Source organism: Pristiophorus japonicus, chromosome 2 (genome assembly GCF_044704955.1).
Source record: "Pristiophorus japonicus isolate sPriJap1 chromosome 2, sPriJap1.hap1, whole genome shotgun sequence".
Lineage (NCBI taxonomy): Eukaryota > Metazoa > Chordata > Chondrichthyes > Pristiophoridae > Pristiophorus > Pristiophorus japonicus.
In genome coordinates this window covers 296,464,376-296,488,758 of record NC_091978.1, presented here as the reverse complement: position 1 = coordinate 296,488,758, position 24,383 = coordinate 296,464,376, and the positions used below count along the sequence as shown (strand labels likewise).

General features: G+C 45.1%; 1 protein-coding gene across 3 annotated transcripts in view; it reads right to left on the bottom strand.

Annotated features, from left to right (window-relative positions):
• LOC139247335 (FRAS1-related extracellular matrix protein 2-like) overlaps positions 1–24,383 on the bottom strand; it is a 531,243-nt gene that overhangs the window by 39,385 nt on the left and 467,475 nt on the right. For all 3 annotated transcript variants that reach the window (XM_070871607.1, XM_070871617.1, XM_070871627.1), the window contains exons 17-18: positions 5,378–5,570; positions 393–497 (exon numbers count right to left, since the gene is read on the bottom strand). In XM_070871607.1, the coding sequence (XP_070727708.1) occupies positions 393–497; positions 5,378–5,570 (298 nt within the window). The remainder of the gene's footprint in view (positions 1–392; positions 498–5,377; positions 5,571–24,383) is intronic.

The window sequence follows — 24,383 nt, the reverse complement described above, 5'->3', positions numbered from 1 at the left end:
GAATTTTAGGTCCTTCATTGAAACACCTGTGAACTTTTTGACGTGGAAACAAGTCATCCTCGATTCGAGGGACTGCCTTTGGTGATGATGATAATGACATTTTTACACATCGTCCATTATAAGCACCTTTAACAAATACATTATTTGTGTCCATAACACACATCATGGCAGTGATCTTTCTTTATATGACTGACACTGTCAAATTTAAGGATCGGTTTGAAACATGTACGTTTCACATGGGTTTGAATCTGAGCATTTCCAGGCTGCCAGCCACACAGAAACAAGCAGTCAGCATCTTGCGCAATCTAACTAAACCATGTATTGATTTTCTTGTGGGATCACTAACACATGTCTGTGTAAGGGATTTATCACTAAACTCCACTGTTATTTACCTGGGTGAGACATGACAAACTGGCCTCTGAACCGGACCTCTGTCTTGAAATTAACCAGGAGTCGCCCTTCTTCATTGATTCTCATGCTGGTTGGATACAAGGCACCTGCACAAAGTAGTCAAAACAATCCAGTTCCTCATTCAAAGTTTCCAGATATTAGGGAGCTGTATCACACAATCATATTAAAGAAATCACTGAATTAGTCTGTACTCCACTAAGGAACTGTGACTAATCGGAAGGATTATTAATCGTGTTTTATTCACTGTTTTCTTCAGTTCTCTGGTACAATACAGGCAAAATCCATTCATGCTTTTGATAACAGTTAGTGTTGGAGCCACTGCTTGTTTAAAATATCTTTTACAGCTTTTAAAAAGCACAGCCTGGACTCAAACAGATAATTGTTTTGCTGCTGCTTGCACACTAGCTGAGCAGAATGCCCCCTGTACTCCTCTGTACTTATCTTTGTTGAAGTGGTCTATTGTTTGACACTCAATAGATTGTCTCAGTCAATTAGTTCGAAGGTGCAATGTGAAACCAATTAGAGTATTAGATATACACAACTTACAAAGTGGTAGACCCCAAAATTCCAAATGTATGTCTCTATTTCAGGTTTGGCGAACTGACCTCTAACTTGCAGAGGCTGATTGTCAACTCTCTGACACCTCCTCCTACCTCCCTCTGGACCATGACCCCACTACTGAACATCAAGCAATAATTTCCCAGACTGTAACTGACCTCATCTCCTCTGGAGATCGTCCCTCCACAGCCACCAACCTCATAGTTCCGCTTCTACCTCCTTCCCAAGATCCACAAACAGGACTGCCCTGGTAGACCCATCGTTTCAGTCTGTTCTTGCCCCACGGAACTTATTTCTTCCGATCTTGACTCTATTTTTTCTCCCCTAGTCCAGTCTCTTCCGACCTACATCCTCGACTCTTCCAATGCCCTCCATCACTTTAACAGTTCCCATTTCCTGGCCCCAACCGTCTCCTTTTCACCATGGACATCCAATCCCTCTACACTTCCATCCCCCACCAGGATGGCCTGAGGGCGCTCTGCTTCTTCCTCGAGCAGAGGCCCATCCACCACCGCCCTCCTCCGCCTGGCTGAACTTGTTCTCACATTGAACAACTTCTCCTTTGACTCCACTCACTTCCTCCAAATTAAATGGGAACCCGCATGGGTCCTAGCTATGCCTGTCTTTTTCGTGGGGTATGTGGAACCTTCTTTGTTCCAGTCCTACTCTGGTCCTCTCCCTCACCTCTTTTTCCAGTACAATGATAACTGTATTGGTGCCGTTTCCTGCTCTCGTCCTGAACTAGAAAATTTCATTCACTTTGCATCCAATTTCCACCCTTCCCTCACCTTCACATGGTCTTTCTTCGACTCTTCCCTTCCCTTCCTCGACTTCTCTATTTCCATTTCTGGGGCTAGTCCATTGACAAACATTCATTATAAGCCCACTGACTCCCACAGCTACCTGGACGACACTTCCACCCACCCCGCATCCTGTAAGGACTCGCCCCAACTCTCTTCTCAATCTTCCTCGCTGCCATGCTCCACCTCACAGTTGATAAGCTCCCCGCTGGAGTGGTGCGAAACTACAGAACCAGTGGGATGCTGTTCAACCTTCGACATCTCCAGGCCAGGTCCAAGACCTCTGTCGTCGAGTTACAGTACGCGGACGATGCCTGCGTCTGTGTACACATGCGTCTGAACTGCTGGACACAGTTGACGTATTTACCGAGGCGTATGAAAGCATGGGCCTTATGCTAAACATTAGTAAGACAAAGGTTCTCCACCAGCCTGGCCTTGCCGCACAGCACTGACCCCCAGACATCAAGATCCACGGCGTGGCCCTGGACAACGTGGACCACTTCCCCTATCTCGGGAGCCTCCGATCAACAAGAGCAGGCATTGATGATGAGATCCAACACCATCTCCAGTGCGCCAGTGCAGCCTTCGGCCGCCTGAGGAAAAGAGTGTTTGAAGATCAGTCCCTCAAAACTGTCACCAAGCTCATAGTCTACAAGGCCGTAGTAATACCTGCCCTCCTGTATGGCTCAGAGACATGGACCACGTAGAGTAGACACCTCAAGTCGCTGGAGAAATACCACCAGCGATGTCTCCGCAAGATCCTGCAAATCCCCTGGGAGGACAGATGCACAAACATTAGCGTACTCGTCCAGGCCAACATTGAAGCACTGACCACACTTGATTAACTCCGCTGGATAGGCCACATAGTCTGCATGCCAGACACGAGACTCCCAAAGCAAGCGCTCTACTCGGAACTTGTCCACTGCAAACGAGCCAAAGGTAGGCAGAGGAAATGTTACAAGGACACCCTCAAAGTCTCCCTGATAAAGTGCAACATCCCCACTGACCAGGCTCCTTGCCCACCCTTTCTCTCAACAACTATCTGTCCGACCTGTGACAGAGACTGTGGTTCTCGTATTAGACTGTGCAGCCACCTAAGAACTCATGCTAAGAATGGAAGCAAGTCTTCCTCGTTTCCGAGGGGCTGCCTATGATGATATTGCATTCTCCCAGTTTCGCCGTCTCCGTTGCATCTGCTCTGACGACGCCGCCTTCCATACTAGTGCCTCTAATATGTTTTCCTTTTACCGCAACCGAGGATTCCCCTCCACCGTGGTTAACATGGCCCTCAACAGTGTCTGTTCTATTTCTTGCATGTGCACCCTATCACAGACCTTCCCTTTTGTTCTTTCCTCCCCTCCCCCTTTCAGTGCCCCTGCACTTCCTCAAGAATCTGTTACATCTAGAACTTTTCTAATTCTGACGAAAGGTCACAGACCTAAAACATTAACTCTGTTTCTCTCCACAGATGCTGCCTGGCCTGCTGAGATTTCCAGCATTTTGTGTTTTTATTTTAGATTCCAGCATCCGCAGTATTTTGCTTTTGTCTCTATTTCAGTCTTGAACACTCGATCTGAATAGTGATGGACATGTGAGATTTCCTATTCAACTCAGCTGGATGGAATGTTCTTGTGCACCTTCTCCACATGGACTGCAGCGGTTCAGGAAGGTGGACACCACCTTCTCAAAAGCAATTAGGAATGGGCAGTAAATGCTGGCCTTGCCAGCAACAATCATATCCCAAGAATGAAGAAAAAAATGTAACGGGCATTGACTACAATTAAATGAAACTGCCAATTCTAAACAGGATATATGAGGGATGGGATAGCAGTGTCTGTGTGTCTGTGGGGGGGAAGTCAGATATCACCTATAACTAATAAGGCAGAAATAACAGTTGTAACTGTTCTCATCGGATCACTTAATGCTCTCGTAAAAAATTCATCTCTGCGCTATTTAAACATAGACATTAACCTGTTTGAACTTAAGTCCATTATTCTTGGAACCTTATTAGGCATAAGTTTTTAATTGAATATGTTTAAAGAAAGATATTACATGTTCGGGATCCTATCTACCTTACTATGGCTCCAATAATAATGCCAAACTTTCAAAGATATATTACAGTTAAACATTTACACATTTTCCTTCCCTATATTGTTGATATATCCCTTCTCTTATGTTAATAATTTATCTTTCGGCATGTTCCAAAGCATGATGTCAGAAATTGAAAACTAGGGGATGAAACTGATCATGTAAAACAGGCGATAGCGAGTCAGAAGCCCATTTTACACTCCGCCCTACTTCCATAGAAAATAAATTTGGGTGATGTGTAAAACAGGCTGCGCTACGGCCCAAGACAGATTTTACCACACCATGAGTCTTTAAAGGGTCAGTGTTACTATTGTAATGTGTCTCACAAACCAGTTTTACCCAGTGATATGATCTGTTTAACAGTGGTATGAGTCCAGCATAACAATTTTTTTAAAGTTAGTTTTAATAAAATAAAATGTAAAAATGTAAAACAAGAGCATTTTGTAACAAGTTCAGTGGTAGCAGATATAACTTCTGGAGCAGCACAATCTTACTACACAGGCCAACCTGGTAGTCCTTCAGTACAATGGCTGGAAGTACTGTTTTAGCATATTACGTAGACGTTACTTGGAAATTATACCACGGAAACAGGCCGTTTGGCCAAATCAGCAGTGTGCCTGCCTGTTCCATATCTCTTTATTCCCCTTCCTTCAACTATCTATCTAACATATTCTTAAATGTTGACATGGTCTTAGCTTAAATCTCATACATGTAACCTTGTATCAAGATCAAGGTGACTGCCTGTAAAGCCCTGGCCCTTTATTCGCATTTATCAATATGCACCAGAGACTGATTTTCTTTGGATGTGGTGGGGAGTGTTTTTAGGCAGTAGTTAGATTAAGCTCAATGTAAGAATGATTGTACTGGTGTATCATTGCTACCTGTTTATCAACAGCACCCCCCCACCCCCACAGGAGTAATAATGCTTTCATCTTCAACAGACATTTTATGCAAATCAGGGGCAGACTGGTGGTGATCGTGATTTCTTTGTTGGAATGAGAAGCAGCGTTTGAGACAACTCAAAGCCGTCCAGCAATTCAATTTTATTCATAATAAAAAAATTCCATTTCGCCTCAATAAGTGGTTGAAATCTTTCCCTGAGTAGGGCAAGACTTCAGCGTGTCAAAAACAGAAACTCCAGGGTGGGAGCTGTTCAACTTTTGTTTTTGGTTTGATGATTGTGTCTTATATTTAAATATTGGCTGCGTGTCCTTTCTTATTAAGTGTTGTGGCACCAGTTTGCTTCAATATATACATAGGCATCAAAAACTTGATCAGTCCCTGCCCAGAAATAGCTGGAACTGAAACATAATTTCTCTCAGCGGGCAGTCCGTCCCCACACCCACAAATAGTGGTCCCGGCAATACTGGAGTACCTTTCTGGACGTAGTGTGCTTACGAATCAAAACTGTTGATTACAATAAGCCAACAAACAAAACAGTAAGAGTCCTTCAAAGATGATTTGAGAGCAGGTACTCTGTATTCCAAGCAATTCTAGAGCCAGATTTTCTTTTGAAATACCTTGTAGCTCTGCCTCGGGAGGGCTGCCGATACCATCCTGCCACAAGATGGCGGTATCGTAGACAAAGGTCAGTTTCAGTTCGGACTGCAGGTCAAAGTGCTGCCAGCCGCCAACCGTGGCCGCCGAGTGGAAGACATAGGAGACGAAGAGAGGGACGCGCAGCGTGACGTATGACTGGACCAAGTTTAGAACCTGCAAGTCAAACAGCAATAAAATTCACATCTATGAAGACAAGGGGAACGTTGAAACTCAATCCACTAAGATCCATACTTTCATCAACACTTCACGGCAAATCCTTTTCCTTGGAAATCTGCCAAATTAAAAACAATGTTTAAATCTACTTCATGGGAATATGAAGAACAAACATCAGTGGCCTATAAAGGTCTGGAATTTCCTCAATGGTGCAACTCAGATGTTAGACACAAATATCTGCCCATTCTGCCGATTTCGAGTTCTCAAATTTCTTGCCAATCTCATAAATGTAAAAGAGTGTATAACGTAAACAATTGGAGCCCAATAAACACTGAACTCACACTATGTTTTTCTCTTCTTTAAACCAGAAAATTAAAGTTTCATCTCATTACGCTCAAAATTCTGCGATCTTTTAAGCCAGGTAATTGATTTGTGCGCAAGTTACGCGTGTCTCTGGGCGAAAACACGGAAGAAATTCAAGGCCATTCTGCCTAAATGAAAATAACGGTCCAGAATTTGCGGTTGGAGGCTTCCCACAGACGGATGCCTCAGACTGCAAAAATTTCTATGAAAGTACCAGGTGGTCCCGGAGGTTCGGAGACTTGTGGTCCTGGGCCTCTATGCGAATCACAGGAGTGTAAGGGTTTCATACACATCACGGGATCATGTGGGCCGGCCCAACCAATCAAAATGGGGGGATTCCCATTCATACTTATGGTGAGTTCCGTTTCAATGGAGCTGCCATAAGTATAAGAACATAAGAAATAGGAGCTGGATAAGGCCATACGGCCCCTCGAGCCTGCTCCGCCATTTAATACGATCATGGCTGATCCGATCATGGACTCAGGTCCACTTCTCTGCCCGCTCCCCAGAACCCCTTATTCCCTTATCAGTTAAGAAACTATCTATCGCTATTTAAAATTTATTCAATGACCCAGCTTCCACAGCTTTCTGAGGCAGCGAAATCCACAGATTTATGGCCCACTGAGAGAAGAAATTCCTCCTCATCTCAGTTTTAAATGGGCGGCCCCTTATTCTAAGATTATGCCCCCTAGTTCCTAGTTCTAGTCTCCCCTATCAGTGGAAACATCCTCTCTGCATCCACCTTGTCAAGCCCCCTCATAATCTTTTACGTTTCGATAAGAACACCTCTCATTCTTCTGAATTCCAATGAGTCCTCAACCTATCCTCATGTCAACCCCCTCATCTCCGGAATCAACCGAGTGAACCTTCTCTTAACTGCCTCCAAAGCAAGTATATCCTTTCTTAAATATGGAAACCAAAACTGTACACAGTATTCTAGGTGTGGCCTCACCAATACCCTGTATAACTGGAGCAAGATTTCCCTTCTTTTATACTCCATCCCCTTTGCAAGATTTCACTGGCCTTCCTGATCACTTGCTGTACCTGCATACTAACTTTTTGTGTTACATGCACCAGGAACCCCAGGTTCTGCTGCACTGTAGCACTTTGCAATTGTTCTCCATTTAAATAATAATTTGCTCTTCGATTTTTTTTTCTTCCAACATTATACTCCATCTGTCAAATTTTTGCCCACTCACTTAGCCTGTCTATGTCCTTTTGCAGGTTTTTTGTGTCCTCACACATTGCTTTTCCTCCCATCTTTGTATCGTCAACAAACTTGGCTATGTTAAATTCGGTCCCTTTATCCAAGTCGTCAATATAGATTGTAAATAGTTGGGGTCCCAGCACTGATTCCTGCGGCACCCCACTAGTTACTGATTGCCAACCCGAGAATGAACTATTTATCCCAACACTCTGTTTTCTGTTACTTAGAAACATAGAAAATAGGTACAGGAGTAGGCCATTCGGCCCTTTGAGCCTGCACCACCATTCAATATGATCATGCAACTTTAGTTGCCCATTCCTACTTTCTCTCCATACCCCTTGATCCCTTTGGCTATAAGGGCCACATCGAACCCCCCTTTTGAATATATCTAACAAACTAGCCTCAACAACTTTCTGTGGTAGAGAATTCCACAGGTTCACAATTCTCTGAGTGAAGAAGTTTCTCCTCATCTCGATCCTAAATGGCTCACCGCGTACCCTTAGACTGTGACCCCTGGTTCTGGACTTCCCCAACATCGGGAACATTCTTCCTGCATCTAACCTGTCCAATCCCGTCAGAATTTTATATGCTTCTATGAGATCCCCTCTCATTCTTCTAAATTCCAGTGAATATAAGCCTAGTCGATCCAGTCTTGCTTCATTTGTCAGTCCTGCCATCCCGGGAATCAGTCTGGTGAACCTTCGCTGCACTCCCTCAATAGTAAGAGTGACCTTCCTCACATTAGGAGACCAAAACTATACACAATATTCAAAGTGTGTCCTCACCAAGGCCATGTACAACTGCAGTAAGACCTCACTGCTCCTATACACAATTCCTCTTGCTATGAAGGTCAACAGGCCATTTGCCTTCTTCACCGCCTGCTGCACCTGCATGCCAACTTTCAATGACTGATGTACCAGGTCTCGTTGCACCTCCCCTTTTACTAATCTGTCACCGTTCAGATAATATTTTGCCTTTCTGTTTTTGCCACCAAAGTGGATAATCTCACATTTATCTACATTATACTGCATCTGCCATGCATTTGCTCACTCACCTAACCTGTCCAAGTCACCCTGCAGCCTCTTGGCATCCACCTCACAGTTCACACTGCCACCCAGCTTAGTGTCATCTGCAAACTTGGAGATATTACACTCAATTCCTTCGTCCAAATCATTAATGTATATTGTAAATAGCTGGGGTCCCAGCACTGAACCCTGCGGTACTCCACTAGTCACTGCCTGCCATTCTGAAAAGCACCCATTTATTCCTACTCTTTGCTTCCTGTCTGCCAACCAGTTTTCTATCCATGTCAATACATTATCCCCAATACCATGTGCTTTAATTTTACACACCAATCTCTTGTGTGGGACCTTGTCAAAAGCCTTTTGAAAGTCCAAATACACCACATCCACTGATTCCCTCCCTTGTTCACTCTACTAGTTACATCCTCAAAAAATTCCAGAAGATTTGTCAAGCATGATTTATCGTTCATAATTCCATGCTGACTTGGACCGATCCTGTCATTGCTTCCAAATGCGCTGCTATTACATCTTTAATAATTGATTCCAACATTTTCCCCACCACCGATGTCAGGCTAACCGGTCTATAATTCCCTGTTTTCTCTTCCCCTCCTTTTTTTAAAAGTGGGGTTACATTAGCTACCCTCCAATTCATAGGAACTGATCCAGAGTCTATAGAATGTTGGATGCATTGGCGGTCATTTTCCGTAATTTCTGGGGCCACTTTCTTAAGTACTCTGGGATGCAGACTATCAGGCCCTGGAGATTTATCGGCCTTCAATCCCATCAATTTCCCCAACACCATTTCCTGACTAATAAGGATTTCCTTCAGTTCCGACTTCTCGCGAGACCCTTGGTCCCCTCATATTTTCGGAAGGTTATTTGTGTCTTCCTTAGTGAAGACAGAACCAAAGTATTCATTCAATTGGTCTGCCATTTCTTTGTTCTCCATTATAAATTCACCTGATTCTGACTGCAAGGGACCTACATTTGTCTTCCCTAATATTTTTCTCTTCACATATCTATAGAAGCTTTTGCAATCAGTTTTTATGTTCTCTGCAAGCTTGGTGTGCAAAATCAAAGCACATGGTATTGGGGGTAATGTACTGACGTGGATAGAGAACTGGTAGGCAGAGAGTCGGGATAAACGGGTCCTTTTCAGAATGGCAGGCAGTGACTAGTGGAGTGCGCAGGGCTCAGTGCTGGGGCCCCAGCTCTTTACAATATACATTAACGATTTAGATGAAGGAATTGAGTGTAATATCTCCAAGTTTGCAGATGACACTAAACTGGGTGGCGGTGTGAGCTGTGAGGAGGACGCTAAGAGGCTGCAGGGTGACTTGGACAGGTTAGGTGAGTGGGCAAATGCATGGCAGATGCAGTATAATGTGGATAAATGTGAGGTTATCCATTTTGTGGGCAAAAACACGAAGGCAGAATAATATCTGGATGGCGGCAGATTAGGAGAAGGGGAGGTGCAATGAGATCTGGGTGTCATGGTTCATCAGTCACTGAAAGTAGGCATGCAGGTACAGCAGGCAGTGAAGAAGGGAAATAGTACGTTGGCCTTCATAGCTAGGGGATTTGATTATAGGAGCAGGCAGGTCTTACTGCAGTTGTACAGGGTCTTGGTGAGGCCCCACCTGAAATAGTGTGTTCAGTTTTGGTCTCCTAATCTGAGGAAGGAAGTTCTTGCTATTGAGGGAGTGCAGCGAAGGTTCACCAGACTGATTCCAGGGATGGCTGGACTGTCATATGAGGAGAGACTGGATCAATTGGGCCTTTATTCACTGGAGTTTAGAAGGATGAGATGGGATCTCATAGAAACGTATAAGATTCTGACGGGACGGGACAGGACAGGTTAGATGCGGGGAGAATGTTCCCGATGTTGCGGAAGTCCAGAACCAGGGGACACAGTCTTAGGATAAGGGGTAGGCCATTTAGGACTGAGATGAGGAGGAACTTCTTCATGCAGAGAGTTGTTAACCTGTGGAATTCCCTGCCGCAGAGAGTTGTTGAATATATCCAATGAACTGGCATCAAGAGGGAGTTAGATATGGCCCTTACGGCTAAAGGGATCAAGGGGCATGGAGAGAAAGCGGGAAAGGGGTACTGAGGTGAATGATCAGCCATGATCATATTGAATGGTGGTGCAACCTCGAAAGGCCGAATGGCCTACTCCTGCACCTATTTTCTATGGTTCTATGAGCGGCTACCATAACATGTTTGGTGCATTCAGTAAGGAGTGAAAAGTACTGAGCAATTGATGTTTCAAACCAGTAGAGCTAATCAAATCTGATGAAGTGGTAGCAATCTTACGCTAGTCAGGGGGTGCCATCTTCTTTGCATCTGAAATATTATTAACTCATTAGTCTCGATTGCGGCTGCAGAAACGCCTGTCTATTCCTGACAATAGAATCGCCTACCACTATCGCTCCCCCACTCATTTTCCTGCCCTCCCATGGTGCCATGAACTTGGCTGTTGCTGCCTTCCCCTGATGGGCCATCTCCCCCAACAGTACACAAAACGGTATATCTGTTTTGGAGGGAGGTGACCGCAGGGGACCTCTGCACTACCTTGTGAGTTTGATAAGTGGGTGAGTTCAGGCAAGCGGGGGTGGCAGGTGCTGTTTTGTCTTGTTTTTTCTACCAGTGCTGACACTAGAGCAGCTGATAAGGAGTGCGAGAGTAGGAGACGGAGGCCCAGAGACCAGCCCAACCAGTTGCAGACAAAGATAGAGGGGTGCGAAATTGAGAGGTGACGTCATAGCCAAGCTGGTAAGTGGTTGGCTGTTCGACTGGTAAGTATAACTCTCTTTTAGACTGACTTTTAGATTGGTTTAATTGGCAGCCAACCAATAAGTAGCTGTTTGGTGTTTAAGTAAATTTTAGTAAGTAAATTAATTTAAGGGTTAAGTCATGGCAGGAGAGCTCGGACCCGTGTCATGCTCCTCCTGTGCTATGTGGGAAGTCAGGGACGCTTCCAATGTCCCTGACTACTATGTGTGTGGGAAGTGTGTCCAGCTGCAGCTCCTGACAGACCGCATGACAGCACTGGAGCTGCGGATGGACTCACTCTGGAGCATGCGCGATGCTGAGAATGTTGTGGATAGCACATTTGGTGAGTTGGTCACACCGCAGGTAAGGGTTAGGACAGATAGCGAATGGGTGACCAAGAGACAAGGCAAGAGCAGGAAGGTAGTGCAGGAGTCCACTGCGGTCATCTCCCTCCAAAACAGTTATACTGTTTTGGATACTGTTGGGGGAGATGACATACCAGGGGAAGGCACCAGCAGCCAGGTTCATGGCACCGTGGGTGGCTCTGCTGCACAGAAGGGCGGGAAAAAGAGTGGGAGAGCTATAGTGAGAGGGGACTCTATTGTAAGGGGAATTGATAGGAGTTTCTGCGGCCGCAACCGAGACTCCAGGATGGTATGTTGCCTCCCTGGTGCAAGGGTCAAGGATGTCTCAGAGCGGCTGCAGAGCATTCTGGAGAGGGAGGGTGAACAGCCAGTTGTCGTGGTACATGTAGGTACCAATGATATAGGTAAGAAGCGGGAAGAGGTCCTACAAGCTGAATTTAGGGAGCTAGGAGTTAAATTAAAAAGTAGGACCTCAAAGGTAGTAATCTCTGGATGCTAATCAGAGTAGAGGGAGCAGGATAGTTAGAATAAATACATGGCTTGAGCAGTGATGCAAGAGGGAGGGATTCAAATTCCTGGGACATTGGAACCAGTTCTGGGGGAAGTGGGACGAAAGGGACGGTCTGCACTTGGGCAGGACTGGAAATGATGTCCTAGGGGTAACATTTGCTGATGCAGTTCGGGAGTGTTTAAACTAATATGGCAGGGGATGGGAACCTCTGCAGCGAGATAGGGCGAAGTAATATGGAGTCAGAAACAGATGGTAGAAAGGTAAAAAGCAATAGTGGAAGGCCGAGTAAACAAAGGCAAGAAACAAAAAGGGCCACACTACATCATAATTCTAAAAGGACAAAGGGTGTTAAAAAAATCAAGCCTGAAGGCTTTGTGTCTTAATGCAAGGAGTATCCATAATAAGGTGGATGAATTAACTATGCAAATAGATGTTAACAGATATGATGTGATTGGGATTACAGAGACGTGGCTCCAGGATGATCAAGGCTGGGAACTCAAGATCCATGGGTATTCAACATTCAGGAAGGATAGAATAAAAGGAAAAGGAGGTGGGGTAGCATTGCTGGTTAAAGAGGAGATTAATGCAATAGTTAGGAAGGACATTAGCTTGGATGATATGGAATCTATATGGGTAGAGCTGCAGAACACCAAAGGGCAAAAAACGTTAGTGGGAGTTGTGTACAGACCTCCAAACAGTAGTAGTGATGTTGGAGAGGGCATCAAACAGGAAATTAGGGGTGCATGCAATAAAGGTGCAGCAGTTATCATGGGTGACTTTAATATGCATATAGATTGGGCTAACCAAACTGGAAGCAATACGGTGGAGGAGGATTTCCTGGAGTGCATAAGGGATGGTTTTCTACACCAATATGTCGAGGAACCAACTAGGGGGGAGGCCATCTTAGACTGGGTGTTGTGTAATGAGAGAGGATTAATTCGCAATCTTGTTGTGCGAGGCCCCTTGGGTAAGAGTGACCATAATATGGTGGAATTCTACATTAGGATGGAGAATGAAACAGTTAATTCAGAGACCATGGTCCAGAACTTAAAGAAGGGTAACTTTGAAGGTATGAGGCATGAATTGGCTAGGATAGATTGGCAAATGGTACCTAAGGGGTTGACAGTGGATGGGCAATGGCAGACATTTAGAGACTGCATGGATGAACTACAACAATTGTACATCCCTGTCTGGCATAAAAATAAAAAAGGGAAGGTGGCTCAACCGTGGCTATCAAGGGAAATCAGGGATAGTATTAAAGCTAAGGAAGTGGCATACAAATTGGCCAGAAATAGCAGTGAACCCAGGGACTGGGTTTAGAACTCAGCAGAGGAGGACAAAGGGTTTGATTAGGGCAGGGAAAATAGAGTACGAGAGGAAGCTTGCAGGGAACATTAAAATGGACTGCAAAAGTTTCTATAGATATGTAAAGAGAAAAAGGTTAGTAAAGACAAACGTAGGTCCCCTGCAGTCAGAATCACTGGAAGTCATCTTATTATTTACCAGTAGTTGCATTACCACAGTAGTCCAACAGGTGGAGCAGCAGTCCACGAGGAGGAGCTGTATTACAGTCAGCTTAAAATAAAATTCAGTCAAACAATATTCTATTTTTCATGTCAAACATCTTTAAAAGACAAAATTCGCCAAATTTACACATCAATCTGTTTTATGTAATCCTGCATTAAACTTAAATGAATTTAAATCAAGATATAACAGACTTCAGTTCAATCGTTAATGGATATACTGGCAATACTGAACCAGCCTGGTCTATTTCCCTCTCCCTTCCCAAAAACCTTAAACAACAGGCAACGTACAATTCCCAACAGGCCTTGTTCCAATGTAGTTCTAATGTTCTAGATAGTTAATTCAAGCACAATGTGCAACCAAGTGAAGTTCTACCATAAATTTAACTTCACTGTTCATTAGGATCATTCGTAGATGAATTGTGTAGGAATTACTGAGTTGGCACGGTAAAATGCAGGCTTTGATCAAGCATCAATACAAAAATGATCCTCCGGACTCAATTATGTTACAATCAGAGGCTGGAAGTTAGTATTTGTCATGGAGAACTCACTTTTTGACAGTTTCTGCAGATAATCTAAGAGGAAGCCAGAGAAGACACAGTGTGTGTATTGGGTCAGAAATCTTCCCACATTCTGAGCCGGTCTTTATTATTGAACAATCCAAGGTGAAGGGCCAAAGTCTAAAGTGCAAGCAAGGGACCACCAAGGTTGAAAATCATAGAAGAGGAGGTAAATTAAGTAGTAATTTGGTGCAACACACTTGGGTTTTTAAAGCATGAAGGCTGTGGGGAGGGAGGAGGTAAGGAATTCCACAGATTTGAGGTTCTGAAGAAAGCATGATGTAGATTTGAGATGGTGCAATGAGTCTTGCACCGGAATTCCTTCTGGTGTTCTTCAATGTGGATAAATGTGAGGTTATCCACGTTGGTGTCAAAAACACGAAGGCAGAATATTATCTGAATGGTGGCAGATTAGGAAAAGGGAGGTGCAATGAGACCTGGGTGTCATGGTTCATTCGTCATTGAAAGTTTGCATGCAGGTACAACAGGCGGTGAAGAAGGCAAATGGCATGTTGGCCTTCACAGCGAGGGGATTTGAGTATAGGAGCAGGGAGGTCTTACTGCAATTGTACAGGGCCTTGGTGAGGCCTCACCTGGAATATTGTGTTCAATTTTGGTCTCCTAACCTGAGGAAGGACGTTCTTGCTATTGAGGGAGCGCAGCGAAGGTTCACCAGACTGATTCCAGGGATGGCTGGACTGACATATGAGGCGAGACTGGATCAACTGGACCTTTATACACTGGAGTTTAGAAGGATGAGAGGGGATCTCATAGAAACGTATAAGATTCTGACGGGACAAGACAAGACAAGTGAGATGCAGGAAGAATGTTCCCGATGTTGGGGAAGTCCAGAACCAGGGGACACAGTCTTAGGATAAGGGGTAGGTCATTTAGGACCGAGATGAGGAGAAATTTCTTTACGCAGAGAGTTGTTAAACTGTGGAATTCCCTGCCGCAGAGAGTCGTTGATGCCTGTTCAGTGGATATATTCAAGAGGGAGTTCGATATGGCCCTTACGACTAAAGTGATCAAGGGGCATGGAGAGAAAGCAGGAAAGGGGTACTGAGGTGAATGAGCAGCCATGATCATACTGAATGGTGGTACAGGCTCGAAGGGCCGAATGGCTTACTCCTGCACCAATTTTAGAAACATAGAAAATAGGCCATTCGGCCCTTCGAGCGTGCACCGCCATTCAATGAGTTCATGGCTGAACATGCAACTTCAGTACCCCATTCCTCCTTTCTCACCATACCCCTTGATCCCCCTAGTAGTAAGGACTACATCTAACTCCTTTTTGAATATATTTAGTGAATTGGCCTCAACAACTGTCTGTGGTCGAGAATTTCACTGGTTCACCACTCTCTGGGTGAAGAAGTTACTCCTCATCTCGGTCCTAAATGGCTTACCCCTTATCCTTAGACTTTGACCTGGTTCTGGACTTCCCCAACATTGGGAACATTCTTCCTGCATCTAACCTGTCTAAACCCTCCAGAATTTTCAACGTTTCTATGAGATCCCCTCTCATTCTTCTGAACTCCAGTGAATATAAGCCCAGTTGATCCAGTCTTTCTTGATGTGTCAGTTCCGCCATCCCGGGAATCAGTCTGGTGAACCTTCGCTGCACTCCTTCAATAGCAAGAATGTCCTTCCTCAAGTTAGGAGACCAAAACTGTTCACAATACTTCAGGTGTGGCCTCACCAAGGCCCTGTACAACTGTAGTAACATCTCCCTGCCCCTGTACTCAAATCCCCTCGCTATGAAGGCCAACATGCCATTTGCTTTCTTAACCGCCTGCTGTACCTGCATGCTAACCTTAATGACTGATGTACCATGACACCCAGGTCTCATTGCACCTCCCCTTTTCCTAATCTGTCACCATTCAGATAATAGTCTGCCTCTCTGTTTTTACCACCAAAGTGGATAACCTCACATTTATCCACATTATACTTCATCTGCCGTGCATTTGCCCACTCACCTAACCTATCCAAGTCACTCTGTAGCCTCATAGCATCCTCCTCGCAGCTCACACTGCCACCCAACTTAGTGTCATCCGCAAATTTGGAGATACTACATTTAATCCCCTCGACTAAATCATTAATATACAATGTAAATAGCTGGGGCCCCAGCACAGAACCTTGCGGTACCCCACTAGTACCCATTTACTCCTACTCTTTGCTTCCTGTCTGACAACCAGTTCTCAATCCACGTCAGCATACTACCCCTAATCCCATGTGCTTTAAGTTTGCACACTAATCTCTTGTGTGGGACCTTGTCGAAAGCCTTCTGAAAGTCCAAATAGACCACATCAACTGGCTCTCCCTTGTCCACTCTACTGGAAACATCCTCAAAAAATTCCAGAAGATTTGTCAAGCATGATTTCCCTTTCACAAATCCATGCTGACTTGGACCTATCATGTCACCTCTTTCCAAATGCGCTGCTATGACATCCTTAATAATTGATTCCATCATTTTACTCACTACCGATGTCAGGCTGACCGGTCTATAATTCCCTGTTTTCTCTCTCCCTCCTTTTTTAAAAAGTGGGGTTACATTGGCTACCCTCCACTCCATAGGAACTGATCCAGAGTCAATGGAATGTTGGAAAATGACTGTCAATGCATCCGCTATTTCCAAGGCCACCTCCTTAAGTACTCTGGGATGCAGACCATCAGCCCCTGGGGATTTATCGGCCTTCAATCCCATAAATTTCCCCAACATAATTTCCCGACTAATAAGGATTTCCCTCAGTTCTTCCTTCTTACTCGACCCTCTGACTCCTTTTATATCTGGAAGGTTGTTTGTGTCCTCCTTAGTGAACACTGAACCAAAGTACTTGTTCAATTGGACTGCCATTTCTTTGTTCCCAGTTATGACTTCCCCTGATTCTGACTGCAGGGGACCTACATTTGTCTTTACTAACCTTTTTCTCTTTACATATCTATAGAAGCTTTTGCAGTCCATTTTAATGTTCCCTGCAATCTTCCTCTCGTACTCTATTTTCTCTGCCCTAATCAAACCCTTTGTCCTCCTTTGCTGAATTTTAAATTTCTCCCAGTCCCTGGGTTCGCTGCTATTTCTGGCCAATTTGTATGCCACTTCCTTGGCTTTAATAATCCCTGATTTTCCTTGATAGCCACGGCTGAGCCGCCTTCCCTTTTTTATTTTTACGCCAGACAGGGATGTACAATTGTTGTAGTTCATCCATGCGGTCTCTAAATATCTGCCATTGCCCATCCACTGTCAACCCCTTAAGTATCATTCGCCTATCTATCCGAGCCAATTCACGCCTCATACCTTGAAAGTTACCCTTCTTTACGTTCTAGACCATGGTCCCTGAATTAACTGTGTCATTCTCCATCTTCATGTAGCATTCCACCATATTATGGTCACTCTTCCCCAAGCGGCCTTGCACAACGAGATTGCTAATTAATCCTCTCTCATTACACAACACCCAGTCTAAGATGGCCTCCCCCCTAGTTGGTTCCTCGACATATTGGTCTAGAAAACCATTCCTTATGCACTCCCGGAAATCCTTCTCCACTGTATTGTTTCCAGTTTGGTTAGCCCAATCTATGTGCATATTAAAGCCACCCATGATAACTGCTGCATCTTTATTGCATGCACCCCTAATTGCCTGTTTGTTGCCCTCCTCAACATTACTACTACTGTTTGGAGGTCTGTACACAACTCCCACAAGCATTTTCTGCCCCTTGGTGTTCTGTAGCTCCACCCATACTGATTCCATATCATCCAAGCCAATGTCTTTCCTTACTTTAACCAGCATTAATTTCCTCTTTAACCAGCAATGCCATCCCGATTCCTTTTCCTTTCTGTCTATCCTTCCTAAATGTTGAATACCTTTGGATGTTGAGTTCCCAGCCTTGGTCACCCTGGAGCCATGTCTCCGTGATGCCAACCACATCATATCGGTTAACTGGTATCTGCACAGTTAACTCATCCACCTTATTCCGAATACTCCTCGCATTGAGGCACAGAGCCTTCAGGCTTGCCTTTTTAACACACTTCGACCCTTTAGAATTTTGCTGCAAGGTGGCCCTTTTTGTTTTTTGCCTTGGGTTTCTCTGCCCTCCACTTTTACTCATCTCCTTTCTGTCTTTTGCTTCTGTCTCCATTTTGTTTCCCTCTGTCTCCCTGCATTGGTTCCCATCGCCCTGCCATATTAGTTTAACTCCTCCCCAACAGCACTAGCAAACACTCCTCTGAGCACATTGGTTCCGGTCCTGCCTAGGTGCAGACCATCCGGTTTGTACTGGTCACACCTCCCCCAGAACCGGTACCACTGCACCAGGAATTTGAATCCCTCCCTGCTGCACCACTCCTCAAGCCACGTATTCATCTGCGCTATCCTATGATTCCTACTCTGACTAGCACGTGGCACTGGTAGCAATCCTGAGATTACTACTTTTGAGGTCCTACTTTTTACTTTAGCTCCAATGTGCACCACGACAACTGGCTGTTCACCCTCCCTTTTCAGAATGTCCTGCACCCGCTCCGAGACATCCTTGACCCTTGCACCAGGGATGTAACATACCATCCTGGAGTCTCGGTTGCAGCCGCAGAAACGCCTATCTATTCCCCTTACAATTGAATCCCCTATCACTATCGCTCTCCCACTCTTTTTCCTGCCCTCCTGTGCAGCAGAACCAGCCACGGTGCCATGAACTTGGCTGCTGCTGCCCTCCCCTGATGAGTCATCCCTCTCAACAGTACTCAAAGCGGTGTATCTGTTTTGCAGGGGGATGACCACAGGGGACCCCTGCACCGCCTTCCTTGCACTGCTCTTCCTGTTGGTCCTCCATTCCCGATCTGGCTGTGGACCCTTCTCCTGCGGTAAGACCAACTCACTAAACGTGCTATTCACATCATTCTCAGCATCGTGGATGCTCCAGAGTGAATCCACCCTCAGCTCCAATTCCGCAACGCGGTCTGTCAGGAGCTGGATGCGGATATACTTCCCGCACACGTAGTCGTCAGGAACACCGGAGGCGTCCCTGATTTCCCACATAGTACAGGAGGAGCATAACATGTGTCAGAGCTCTCCTGCCATGACTAAACCCTTAGATTAACTTAAGTTGGCAACAACAGTGCTAAAAGTTACTCACTGATATAGAAGAGAAAAAAAGAAAAACTACTTACCAATCACCAGCCACTCACTTACCCCCTTGGCTGTGACGTCACCTTTCTATTACTTTCTACTTCTTTTTTGCCTTCTCCCTTTAGCTGCACAAGCTGGGCCTTTATAGGCCTCTGCTGATCCCCGGACAGTCGCCTCCTCCTCGACGCTGCCCGAACTCCTGCACTCGTGGCCTTTTTATAGGCCTCCGACCCCGGACTGTCGCCTCCTCCTTGACGTTTCTACGTTTCTATGAGCGGCCACCATAACATGTTTGGTGCATTCAGTAAGGAGTGAAAGTACTGAGCACTTGATGTTCCAAACCAGTAGAGCTAATCCAAATCTGATGAAGTGGTAACACTTTACAATCTTATGCTAGTCAGCGGGTGCCATCTTCTTTGCATCTGAAATATTATTAACTCATTGCAGCATGTTCAGACTGGTCAACAGGTTCTGTGATGAAGTGCACCAGTTTTGTTATCCCGCCGTGAGTTCATGATTGCACTGTGGCCTTCCCGAGGGGCAGAAGTTTCGTGGTATTTTGTGCCTACTCTCTTCTTCTGTTCATGAAGAAATGCTGGTTGTTGGTCTCATGCTGTATTGTGTTACCACTCAACAAATGGGACTAAGTTGTGTGATTCACCTAATTTCCTCACTTAAATGTTTAATTGGAAAGGACTGGAACAGAACAAAACAAGTATGTGGCTCAGTCTCAAGACTATCTCTAGTTGTAGCTCTTCTGTAATAAATCTTGACCATCCACAGTTTTACTGGCTGTTTTAAACAAATATCCATAAATCCAAGTTACGGAGTTAATTAAAGCACACAAAGTGACTTGTACTAACATCTAGTTCACACAGAAAAAATATATTTGCAAGAGGATTTCTCAAGGCCATTTATTTTTTTTATTGTAATATTTGTATCTGAATTCATTTAAGGGGCAATAAAACTGTGTGCTCAACATCGAACTCACAACTACCCGCCCCCACCCACCGCCCCCCTCCCCGCCTCCATCCCCTTCGCACCACCCCTCTCCAGGGTACCAAGAATTCAGGTGTGTGCCCAAACTGATTTTCTGTTCATTTCTATTAAAATCATGGGAGCTGGTTCCCAAAATTCTGATTAGCTGTGCGGTGGGTGAGGCAACTGGGAGAGCATTATTGAAAATTACTCCTTTAATAATTCACAATCTAACACTGAACACTTTATTTTGGAAATTATTGTGGAATAGCAGACAGAAGTTTAATATAATATCTTTCTGCTACTTTACTCAAAATGGGTTAACTCCATGCCAAGAGTTTGAGTGCCTAATCTGAGGGAACCGTCAGTGAGACAGCACTAAATACGGTGACAGTGAATAGGGAGCCGTTGGTCACACTGGACGCGATACGGTGACAGTGAATAGGGAGCCGTGAGTTACACTGGACCTAAATATGGTGACAGTGAATAGGGAGCCGTTAGTTACACTGGACTTAATATGGTGACAATGAATAGGGAACCATCAGTGAGACAACACTAAATACGGTGACAGTGAAGAGGGAGCCGTTGGTCACGCTGGACGCGATACGGTGACAGTGAATAGGGAGCTGTTATTTACACTGGACCGCGAAATGGTGAAGGAGAATAGGGAGCCGTTAGTTACACTGGACCACGATACGGTGACAGTGAATAGGGAGCCGTTAGCTGCACTGGACCTAAATATGGTGACAATGAATAGGGAGCCGTTAGTTACACTGGACCGCGATACGATGACAGTGAATAGGGAGCCGTTAGATAGACAGGACTAAATATAGTGACAGTGAATAGGGAACCATGAGTTACACTAGACCTAAATATGGTGACAGTGAAAAGGGAACCGTTAGTCACACTGGACAGCAATATGTTGACAGTGAATAGGGAGACGTAAGTCACACTGGACCACAACACGGTGACAGTGAATAGGGAACCATTAGTTACACTGGACCGAGATACGGTGACAGTGAATAGGGAGCCGGTAGTTTCACTGGGCCGAAATATGGTGACAATGAATAGGGAGCCATTTGTTACATTGGCCTGCGATACGGTGACAGTGAATAGGGATGCATTCGTTACACTGGAACTAAATATGGAGACAGTGAATAGGGAGCCATTAGTTACACTGGACAGCGATAGGGTGAAAGTGAATAGGGAGCCGTTAGTTACACTGGATCTAAATATGGTGAAAAGTGAATAGGGAGCCGTTAGTTACAGTGGAACTAAATATGCTGACAGCGAAAAGGGAGCCGTTATTACACCGGACCGAAATATGGTGACAGTGAAGAGGGAACCATTAGTTACACTGGAGCGAGATACGGTGACAGTGAAAAGGGAGCCGTTAGTCACACTGGACAGCGATACGGTGACAGTGAATAGGGAGCCGTTAGATAGACAGGACTAAATATGGTGACAATGAATAGGGAACCATTAGTTACACTGGACCGCGATATGTTGACAGTGAATAGGGAGACGTAAGTCACACTGGAACACGACACAGTGACAGTGGATAGGGAACCATTAGTTACACTGGACCGAGATACGGTGACAGTGAATGGGGAGTCGTTAGTTTCACTGCGCCGAAATACGGTGACAGTGAATAGGAAACCGTGAGTTACACTGGACCCAAATATGGTGACAGGGAATAGGGAGCCGTTAGTTACACTGACCTAAATATGGTGACAGTGAATAGGGAGCCGTTAGTTAAACTGGACCTAAATATGGTGATAGTAAATAGGAAGCCGTTAGTTACACTGGACCTAAATATGGTGACAGTGAATAGTGAACAGTTAGTTAAACTGTACCTAAATATGGTGACAGTGAATAGGGAACCGTTAGTTACAGTGGACCTAAATATGGTGACAGTGAATAGGGAACCGTTAGTTACACTGGACCGCGATACGGTGACAGTGAATAGGGAGCAGTTAGTTACACTGGACTGCGATACGGTGACAGTGAATAGGGAGCCATTAGTAACACTGGACCTAAATGTGTCGAGAGTGAATAGGGAGCCGTTAGTTACGATGGACCGCGATACGGTGACAGTGAATAGGGAGCCGTTAGTCACACTGGACAGCGATACGGTGACAGTGAATAGGGAGCCGTTAGTTACACTGGACAGCGATACGGTGACAGTGAATAGGGAGCCGTTAGTCACACTGGACAGCGATACGGTGACAGTGAATCGGGAGCCATTAGTGACACTGGACCTAAATATGGTAACAGTGAATAGGGAACCGTGAGGCACAATGGACCAAAATATGGTGACAGTGAATAGGGAGCCGCTAGTCACACTGGACCGCGATACGATGACAGTGAATAGGGAGCCGTCTGATAGACAGGACTAAATATGGTGACAGTGAATAGGAAACCATTAGTTACACTGGACATAAATATGGTGACAGTGAATAGGGAGCGTTAGTTACACTGCACTTAAATATGGTGACAATGAAAAGGGAGCCGTTAGTTACACTGGACAGCGATACGTTGACAGTGAATAGGGAGCCGTTAGTTACATTGGACCGCGATACGGTGACAGTGACAAGGGAGCCGTTAGTTTCACTGGACCTAAATATGGTGACAGTGAATAGGGAGCCGTTAGTTACTTTGGACTGCAATACAGTGACAGTGAATAGGGAGTCATTCGTTACACTGGATCTCGATATGTTGCCAGTGAAAAGGGAACCGTTAGTTGCACTGTACCTAAATATGGTGAAAGTGAATAGGGAGCCGTAAGTTACACTGGACTGCCAAACGGTGACAGTGAATACTGAGGCGTTAGTCACACTGAACCTCGATATGGTGACAGTGAATAGGGAACCGTTAGACACACTGGACCTAAACATGGTGACAATGAATAGGGAACCATTAGTTACACTAGAACTAAATATGGTGACAGTGAATAGGGAGCCGTTAGTTACACTGGACCTAAATATTGTGACAGTGAATAGAGAGCCGTTGGTCACTCTAGACCACGATGTGGTGACAGTGAATAGGGAGCCGTTAGTTACATTGGACCGCGATATGGTGACAGTGAATAGGAAGTCGTTAGTTACACTGGACTTAAATATGGTGACAGTGAATAGGGAACCGTTAGTTACACTGGACCTAAATATAGTGACAGTGAATAGGAAGCCGTTAGTTACACTGGACCTAAATATGGTGACAGTGAACAGGGAGCTGTTATTTACACTGGACTTAAATATAGTGACAGTGAATAGGGAGCCGTTAGTCACGCCAGACCACGATGTTGTGACAGTGAATAGGGAGCCGTTAGTTACACTGGAACTAAATATGGTGACAGTGAATAGGGAGCCGTTCGTTACACTGGACCTAAATATAGTGACAGTGAATAGGGAGCCAATAGTAACACTGGACCTAAATGTGTCGAGAGTGAATAGGGAGCCGTTAGTTACGATGGACCGCGATACGGTGACAGTGAATAGGGAGCCGTTAGTCACACTGGAAAGCGATACGGTGACAGAGAATAGGGAGCCGTTAGTTACACTGGACCGCGATACGGTGACAGTGAATAGGGAGCCGTTAGTTACACTGGACAGCGATACGGTGACAGTGAATAGAGAGACGTTCGTCACACCAGACCGCGTTATGGTGACAGTGAATAGGGAACCGTTAGTTTCACTGGGCCTAAATATGGTGACAGTGAATAGGGAGCCGTTAGTTACATTGGACTGCGATACGGTGGCAGTGAATAGGTTGGCATTCCTGACACTGGACCGAAATATGGTGACAGTGAAAAGGGAGCCGTTAGTCACACTGAACCTCCATACGCTGACAGTGAATAGGTAGCCGTTAGTTACACTGGAACTAAATGTGGTGACAGTGAAGAGGGAACCGTTAGTTTCACTGGGCCTAAATATGGTGACAGTGAATAGGGAGCCGTTAGTTACTTTGAACTGCGATACGGTGAAAGTGACTCGGGAATCGTTAGTTACTCTGGACCGCGATACGGTGACAGTGAATAGGAAGCCGTTAGTTACACTGTCTCGAAATACGGTGATAGTGAAAAGAGAACCATCAGTTACACTGGACCGAGATACGGTGACAGTGAAAAGGGAGCCGTTAGTCACACTGGACAGCGATACGGTGACAGTGAATAGGGAGCCATGAATTACAGTGGACCTAAATATGGTGATAGTGAATAGGGAGCGGTTAGTTACACTGGACCCAAATATGGTGACAGTGAATAGGGAACCGTTAGTTACACTGACCGCGATACGGTGACAGTGAATAGGGAGCCGTTAGTTACACTGTACCGAAATACGGTGAAAGTGAATAGGGAACCGTTAGTTACATTGGACTGCGATACGGTGACAGTGA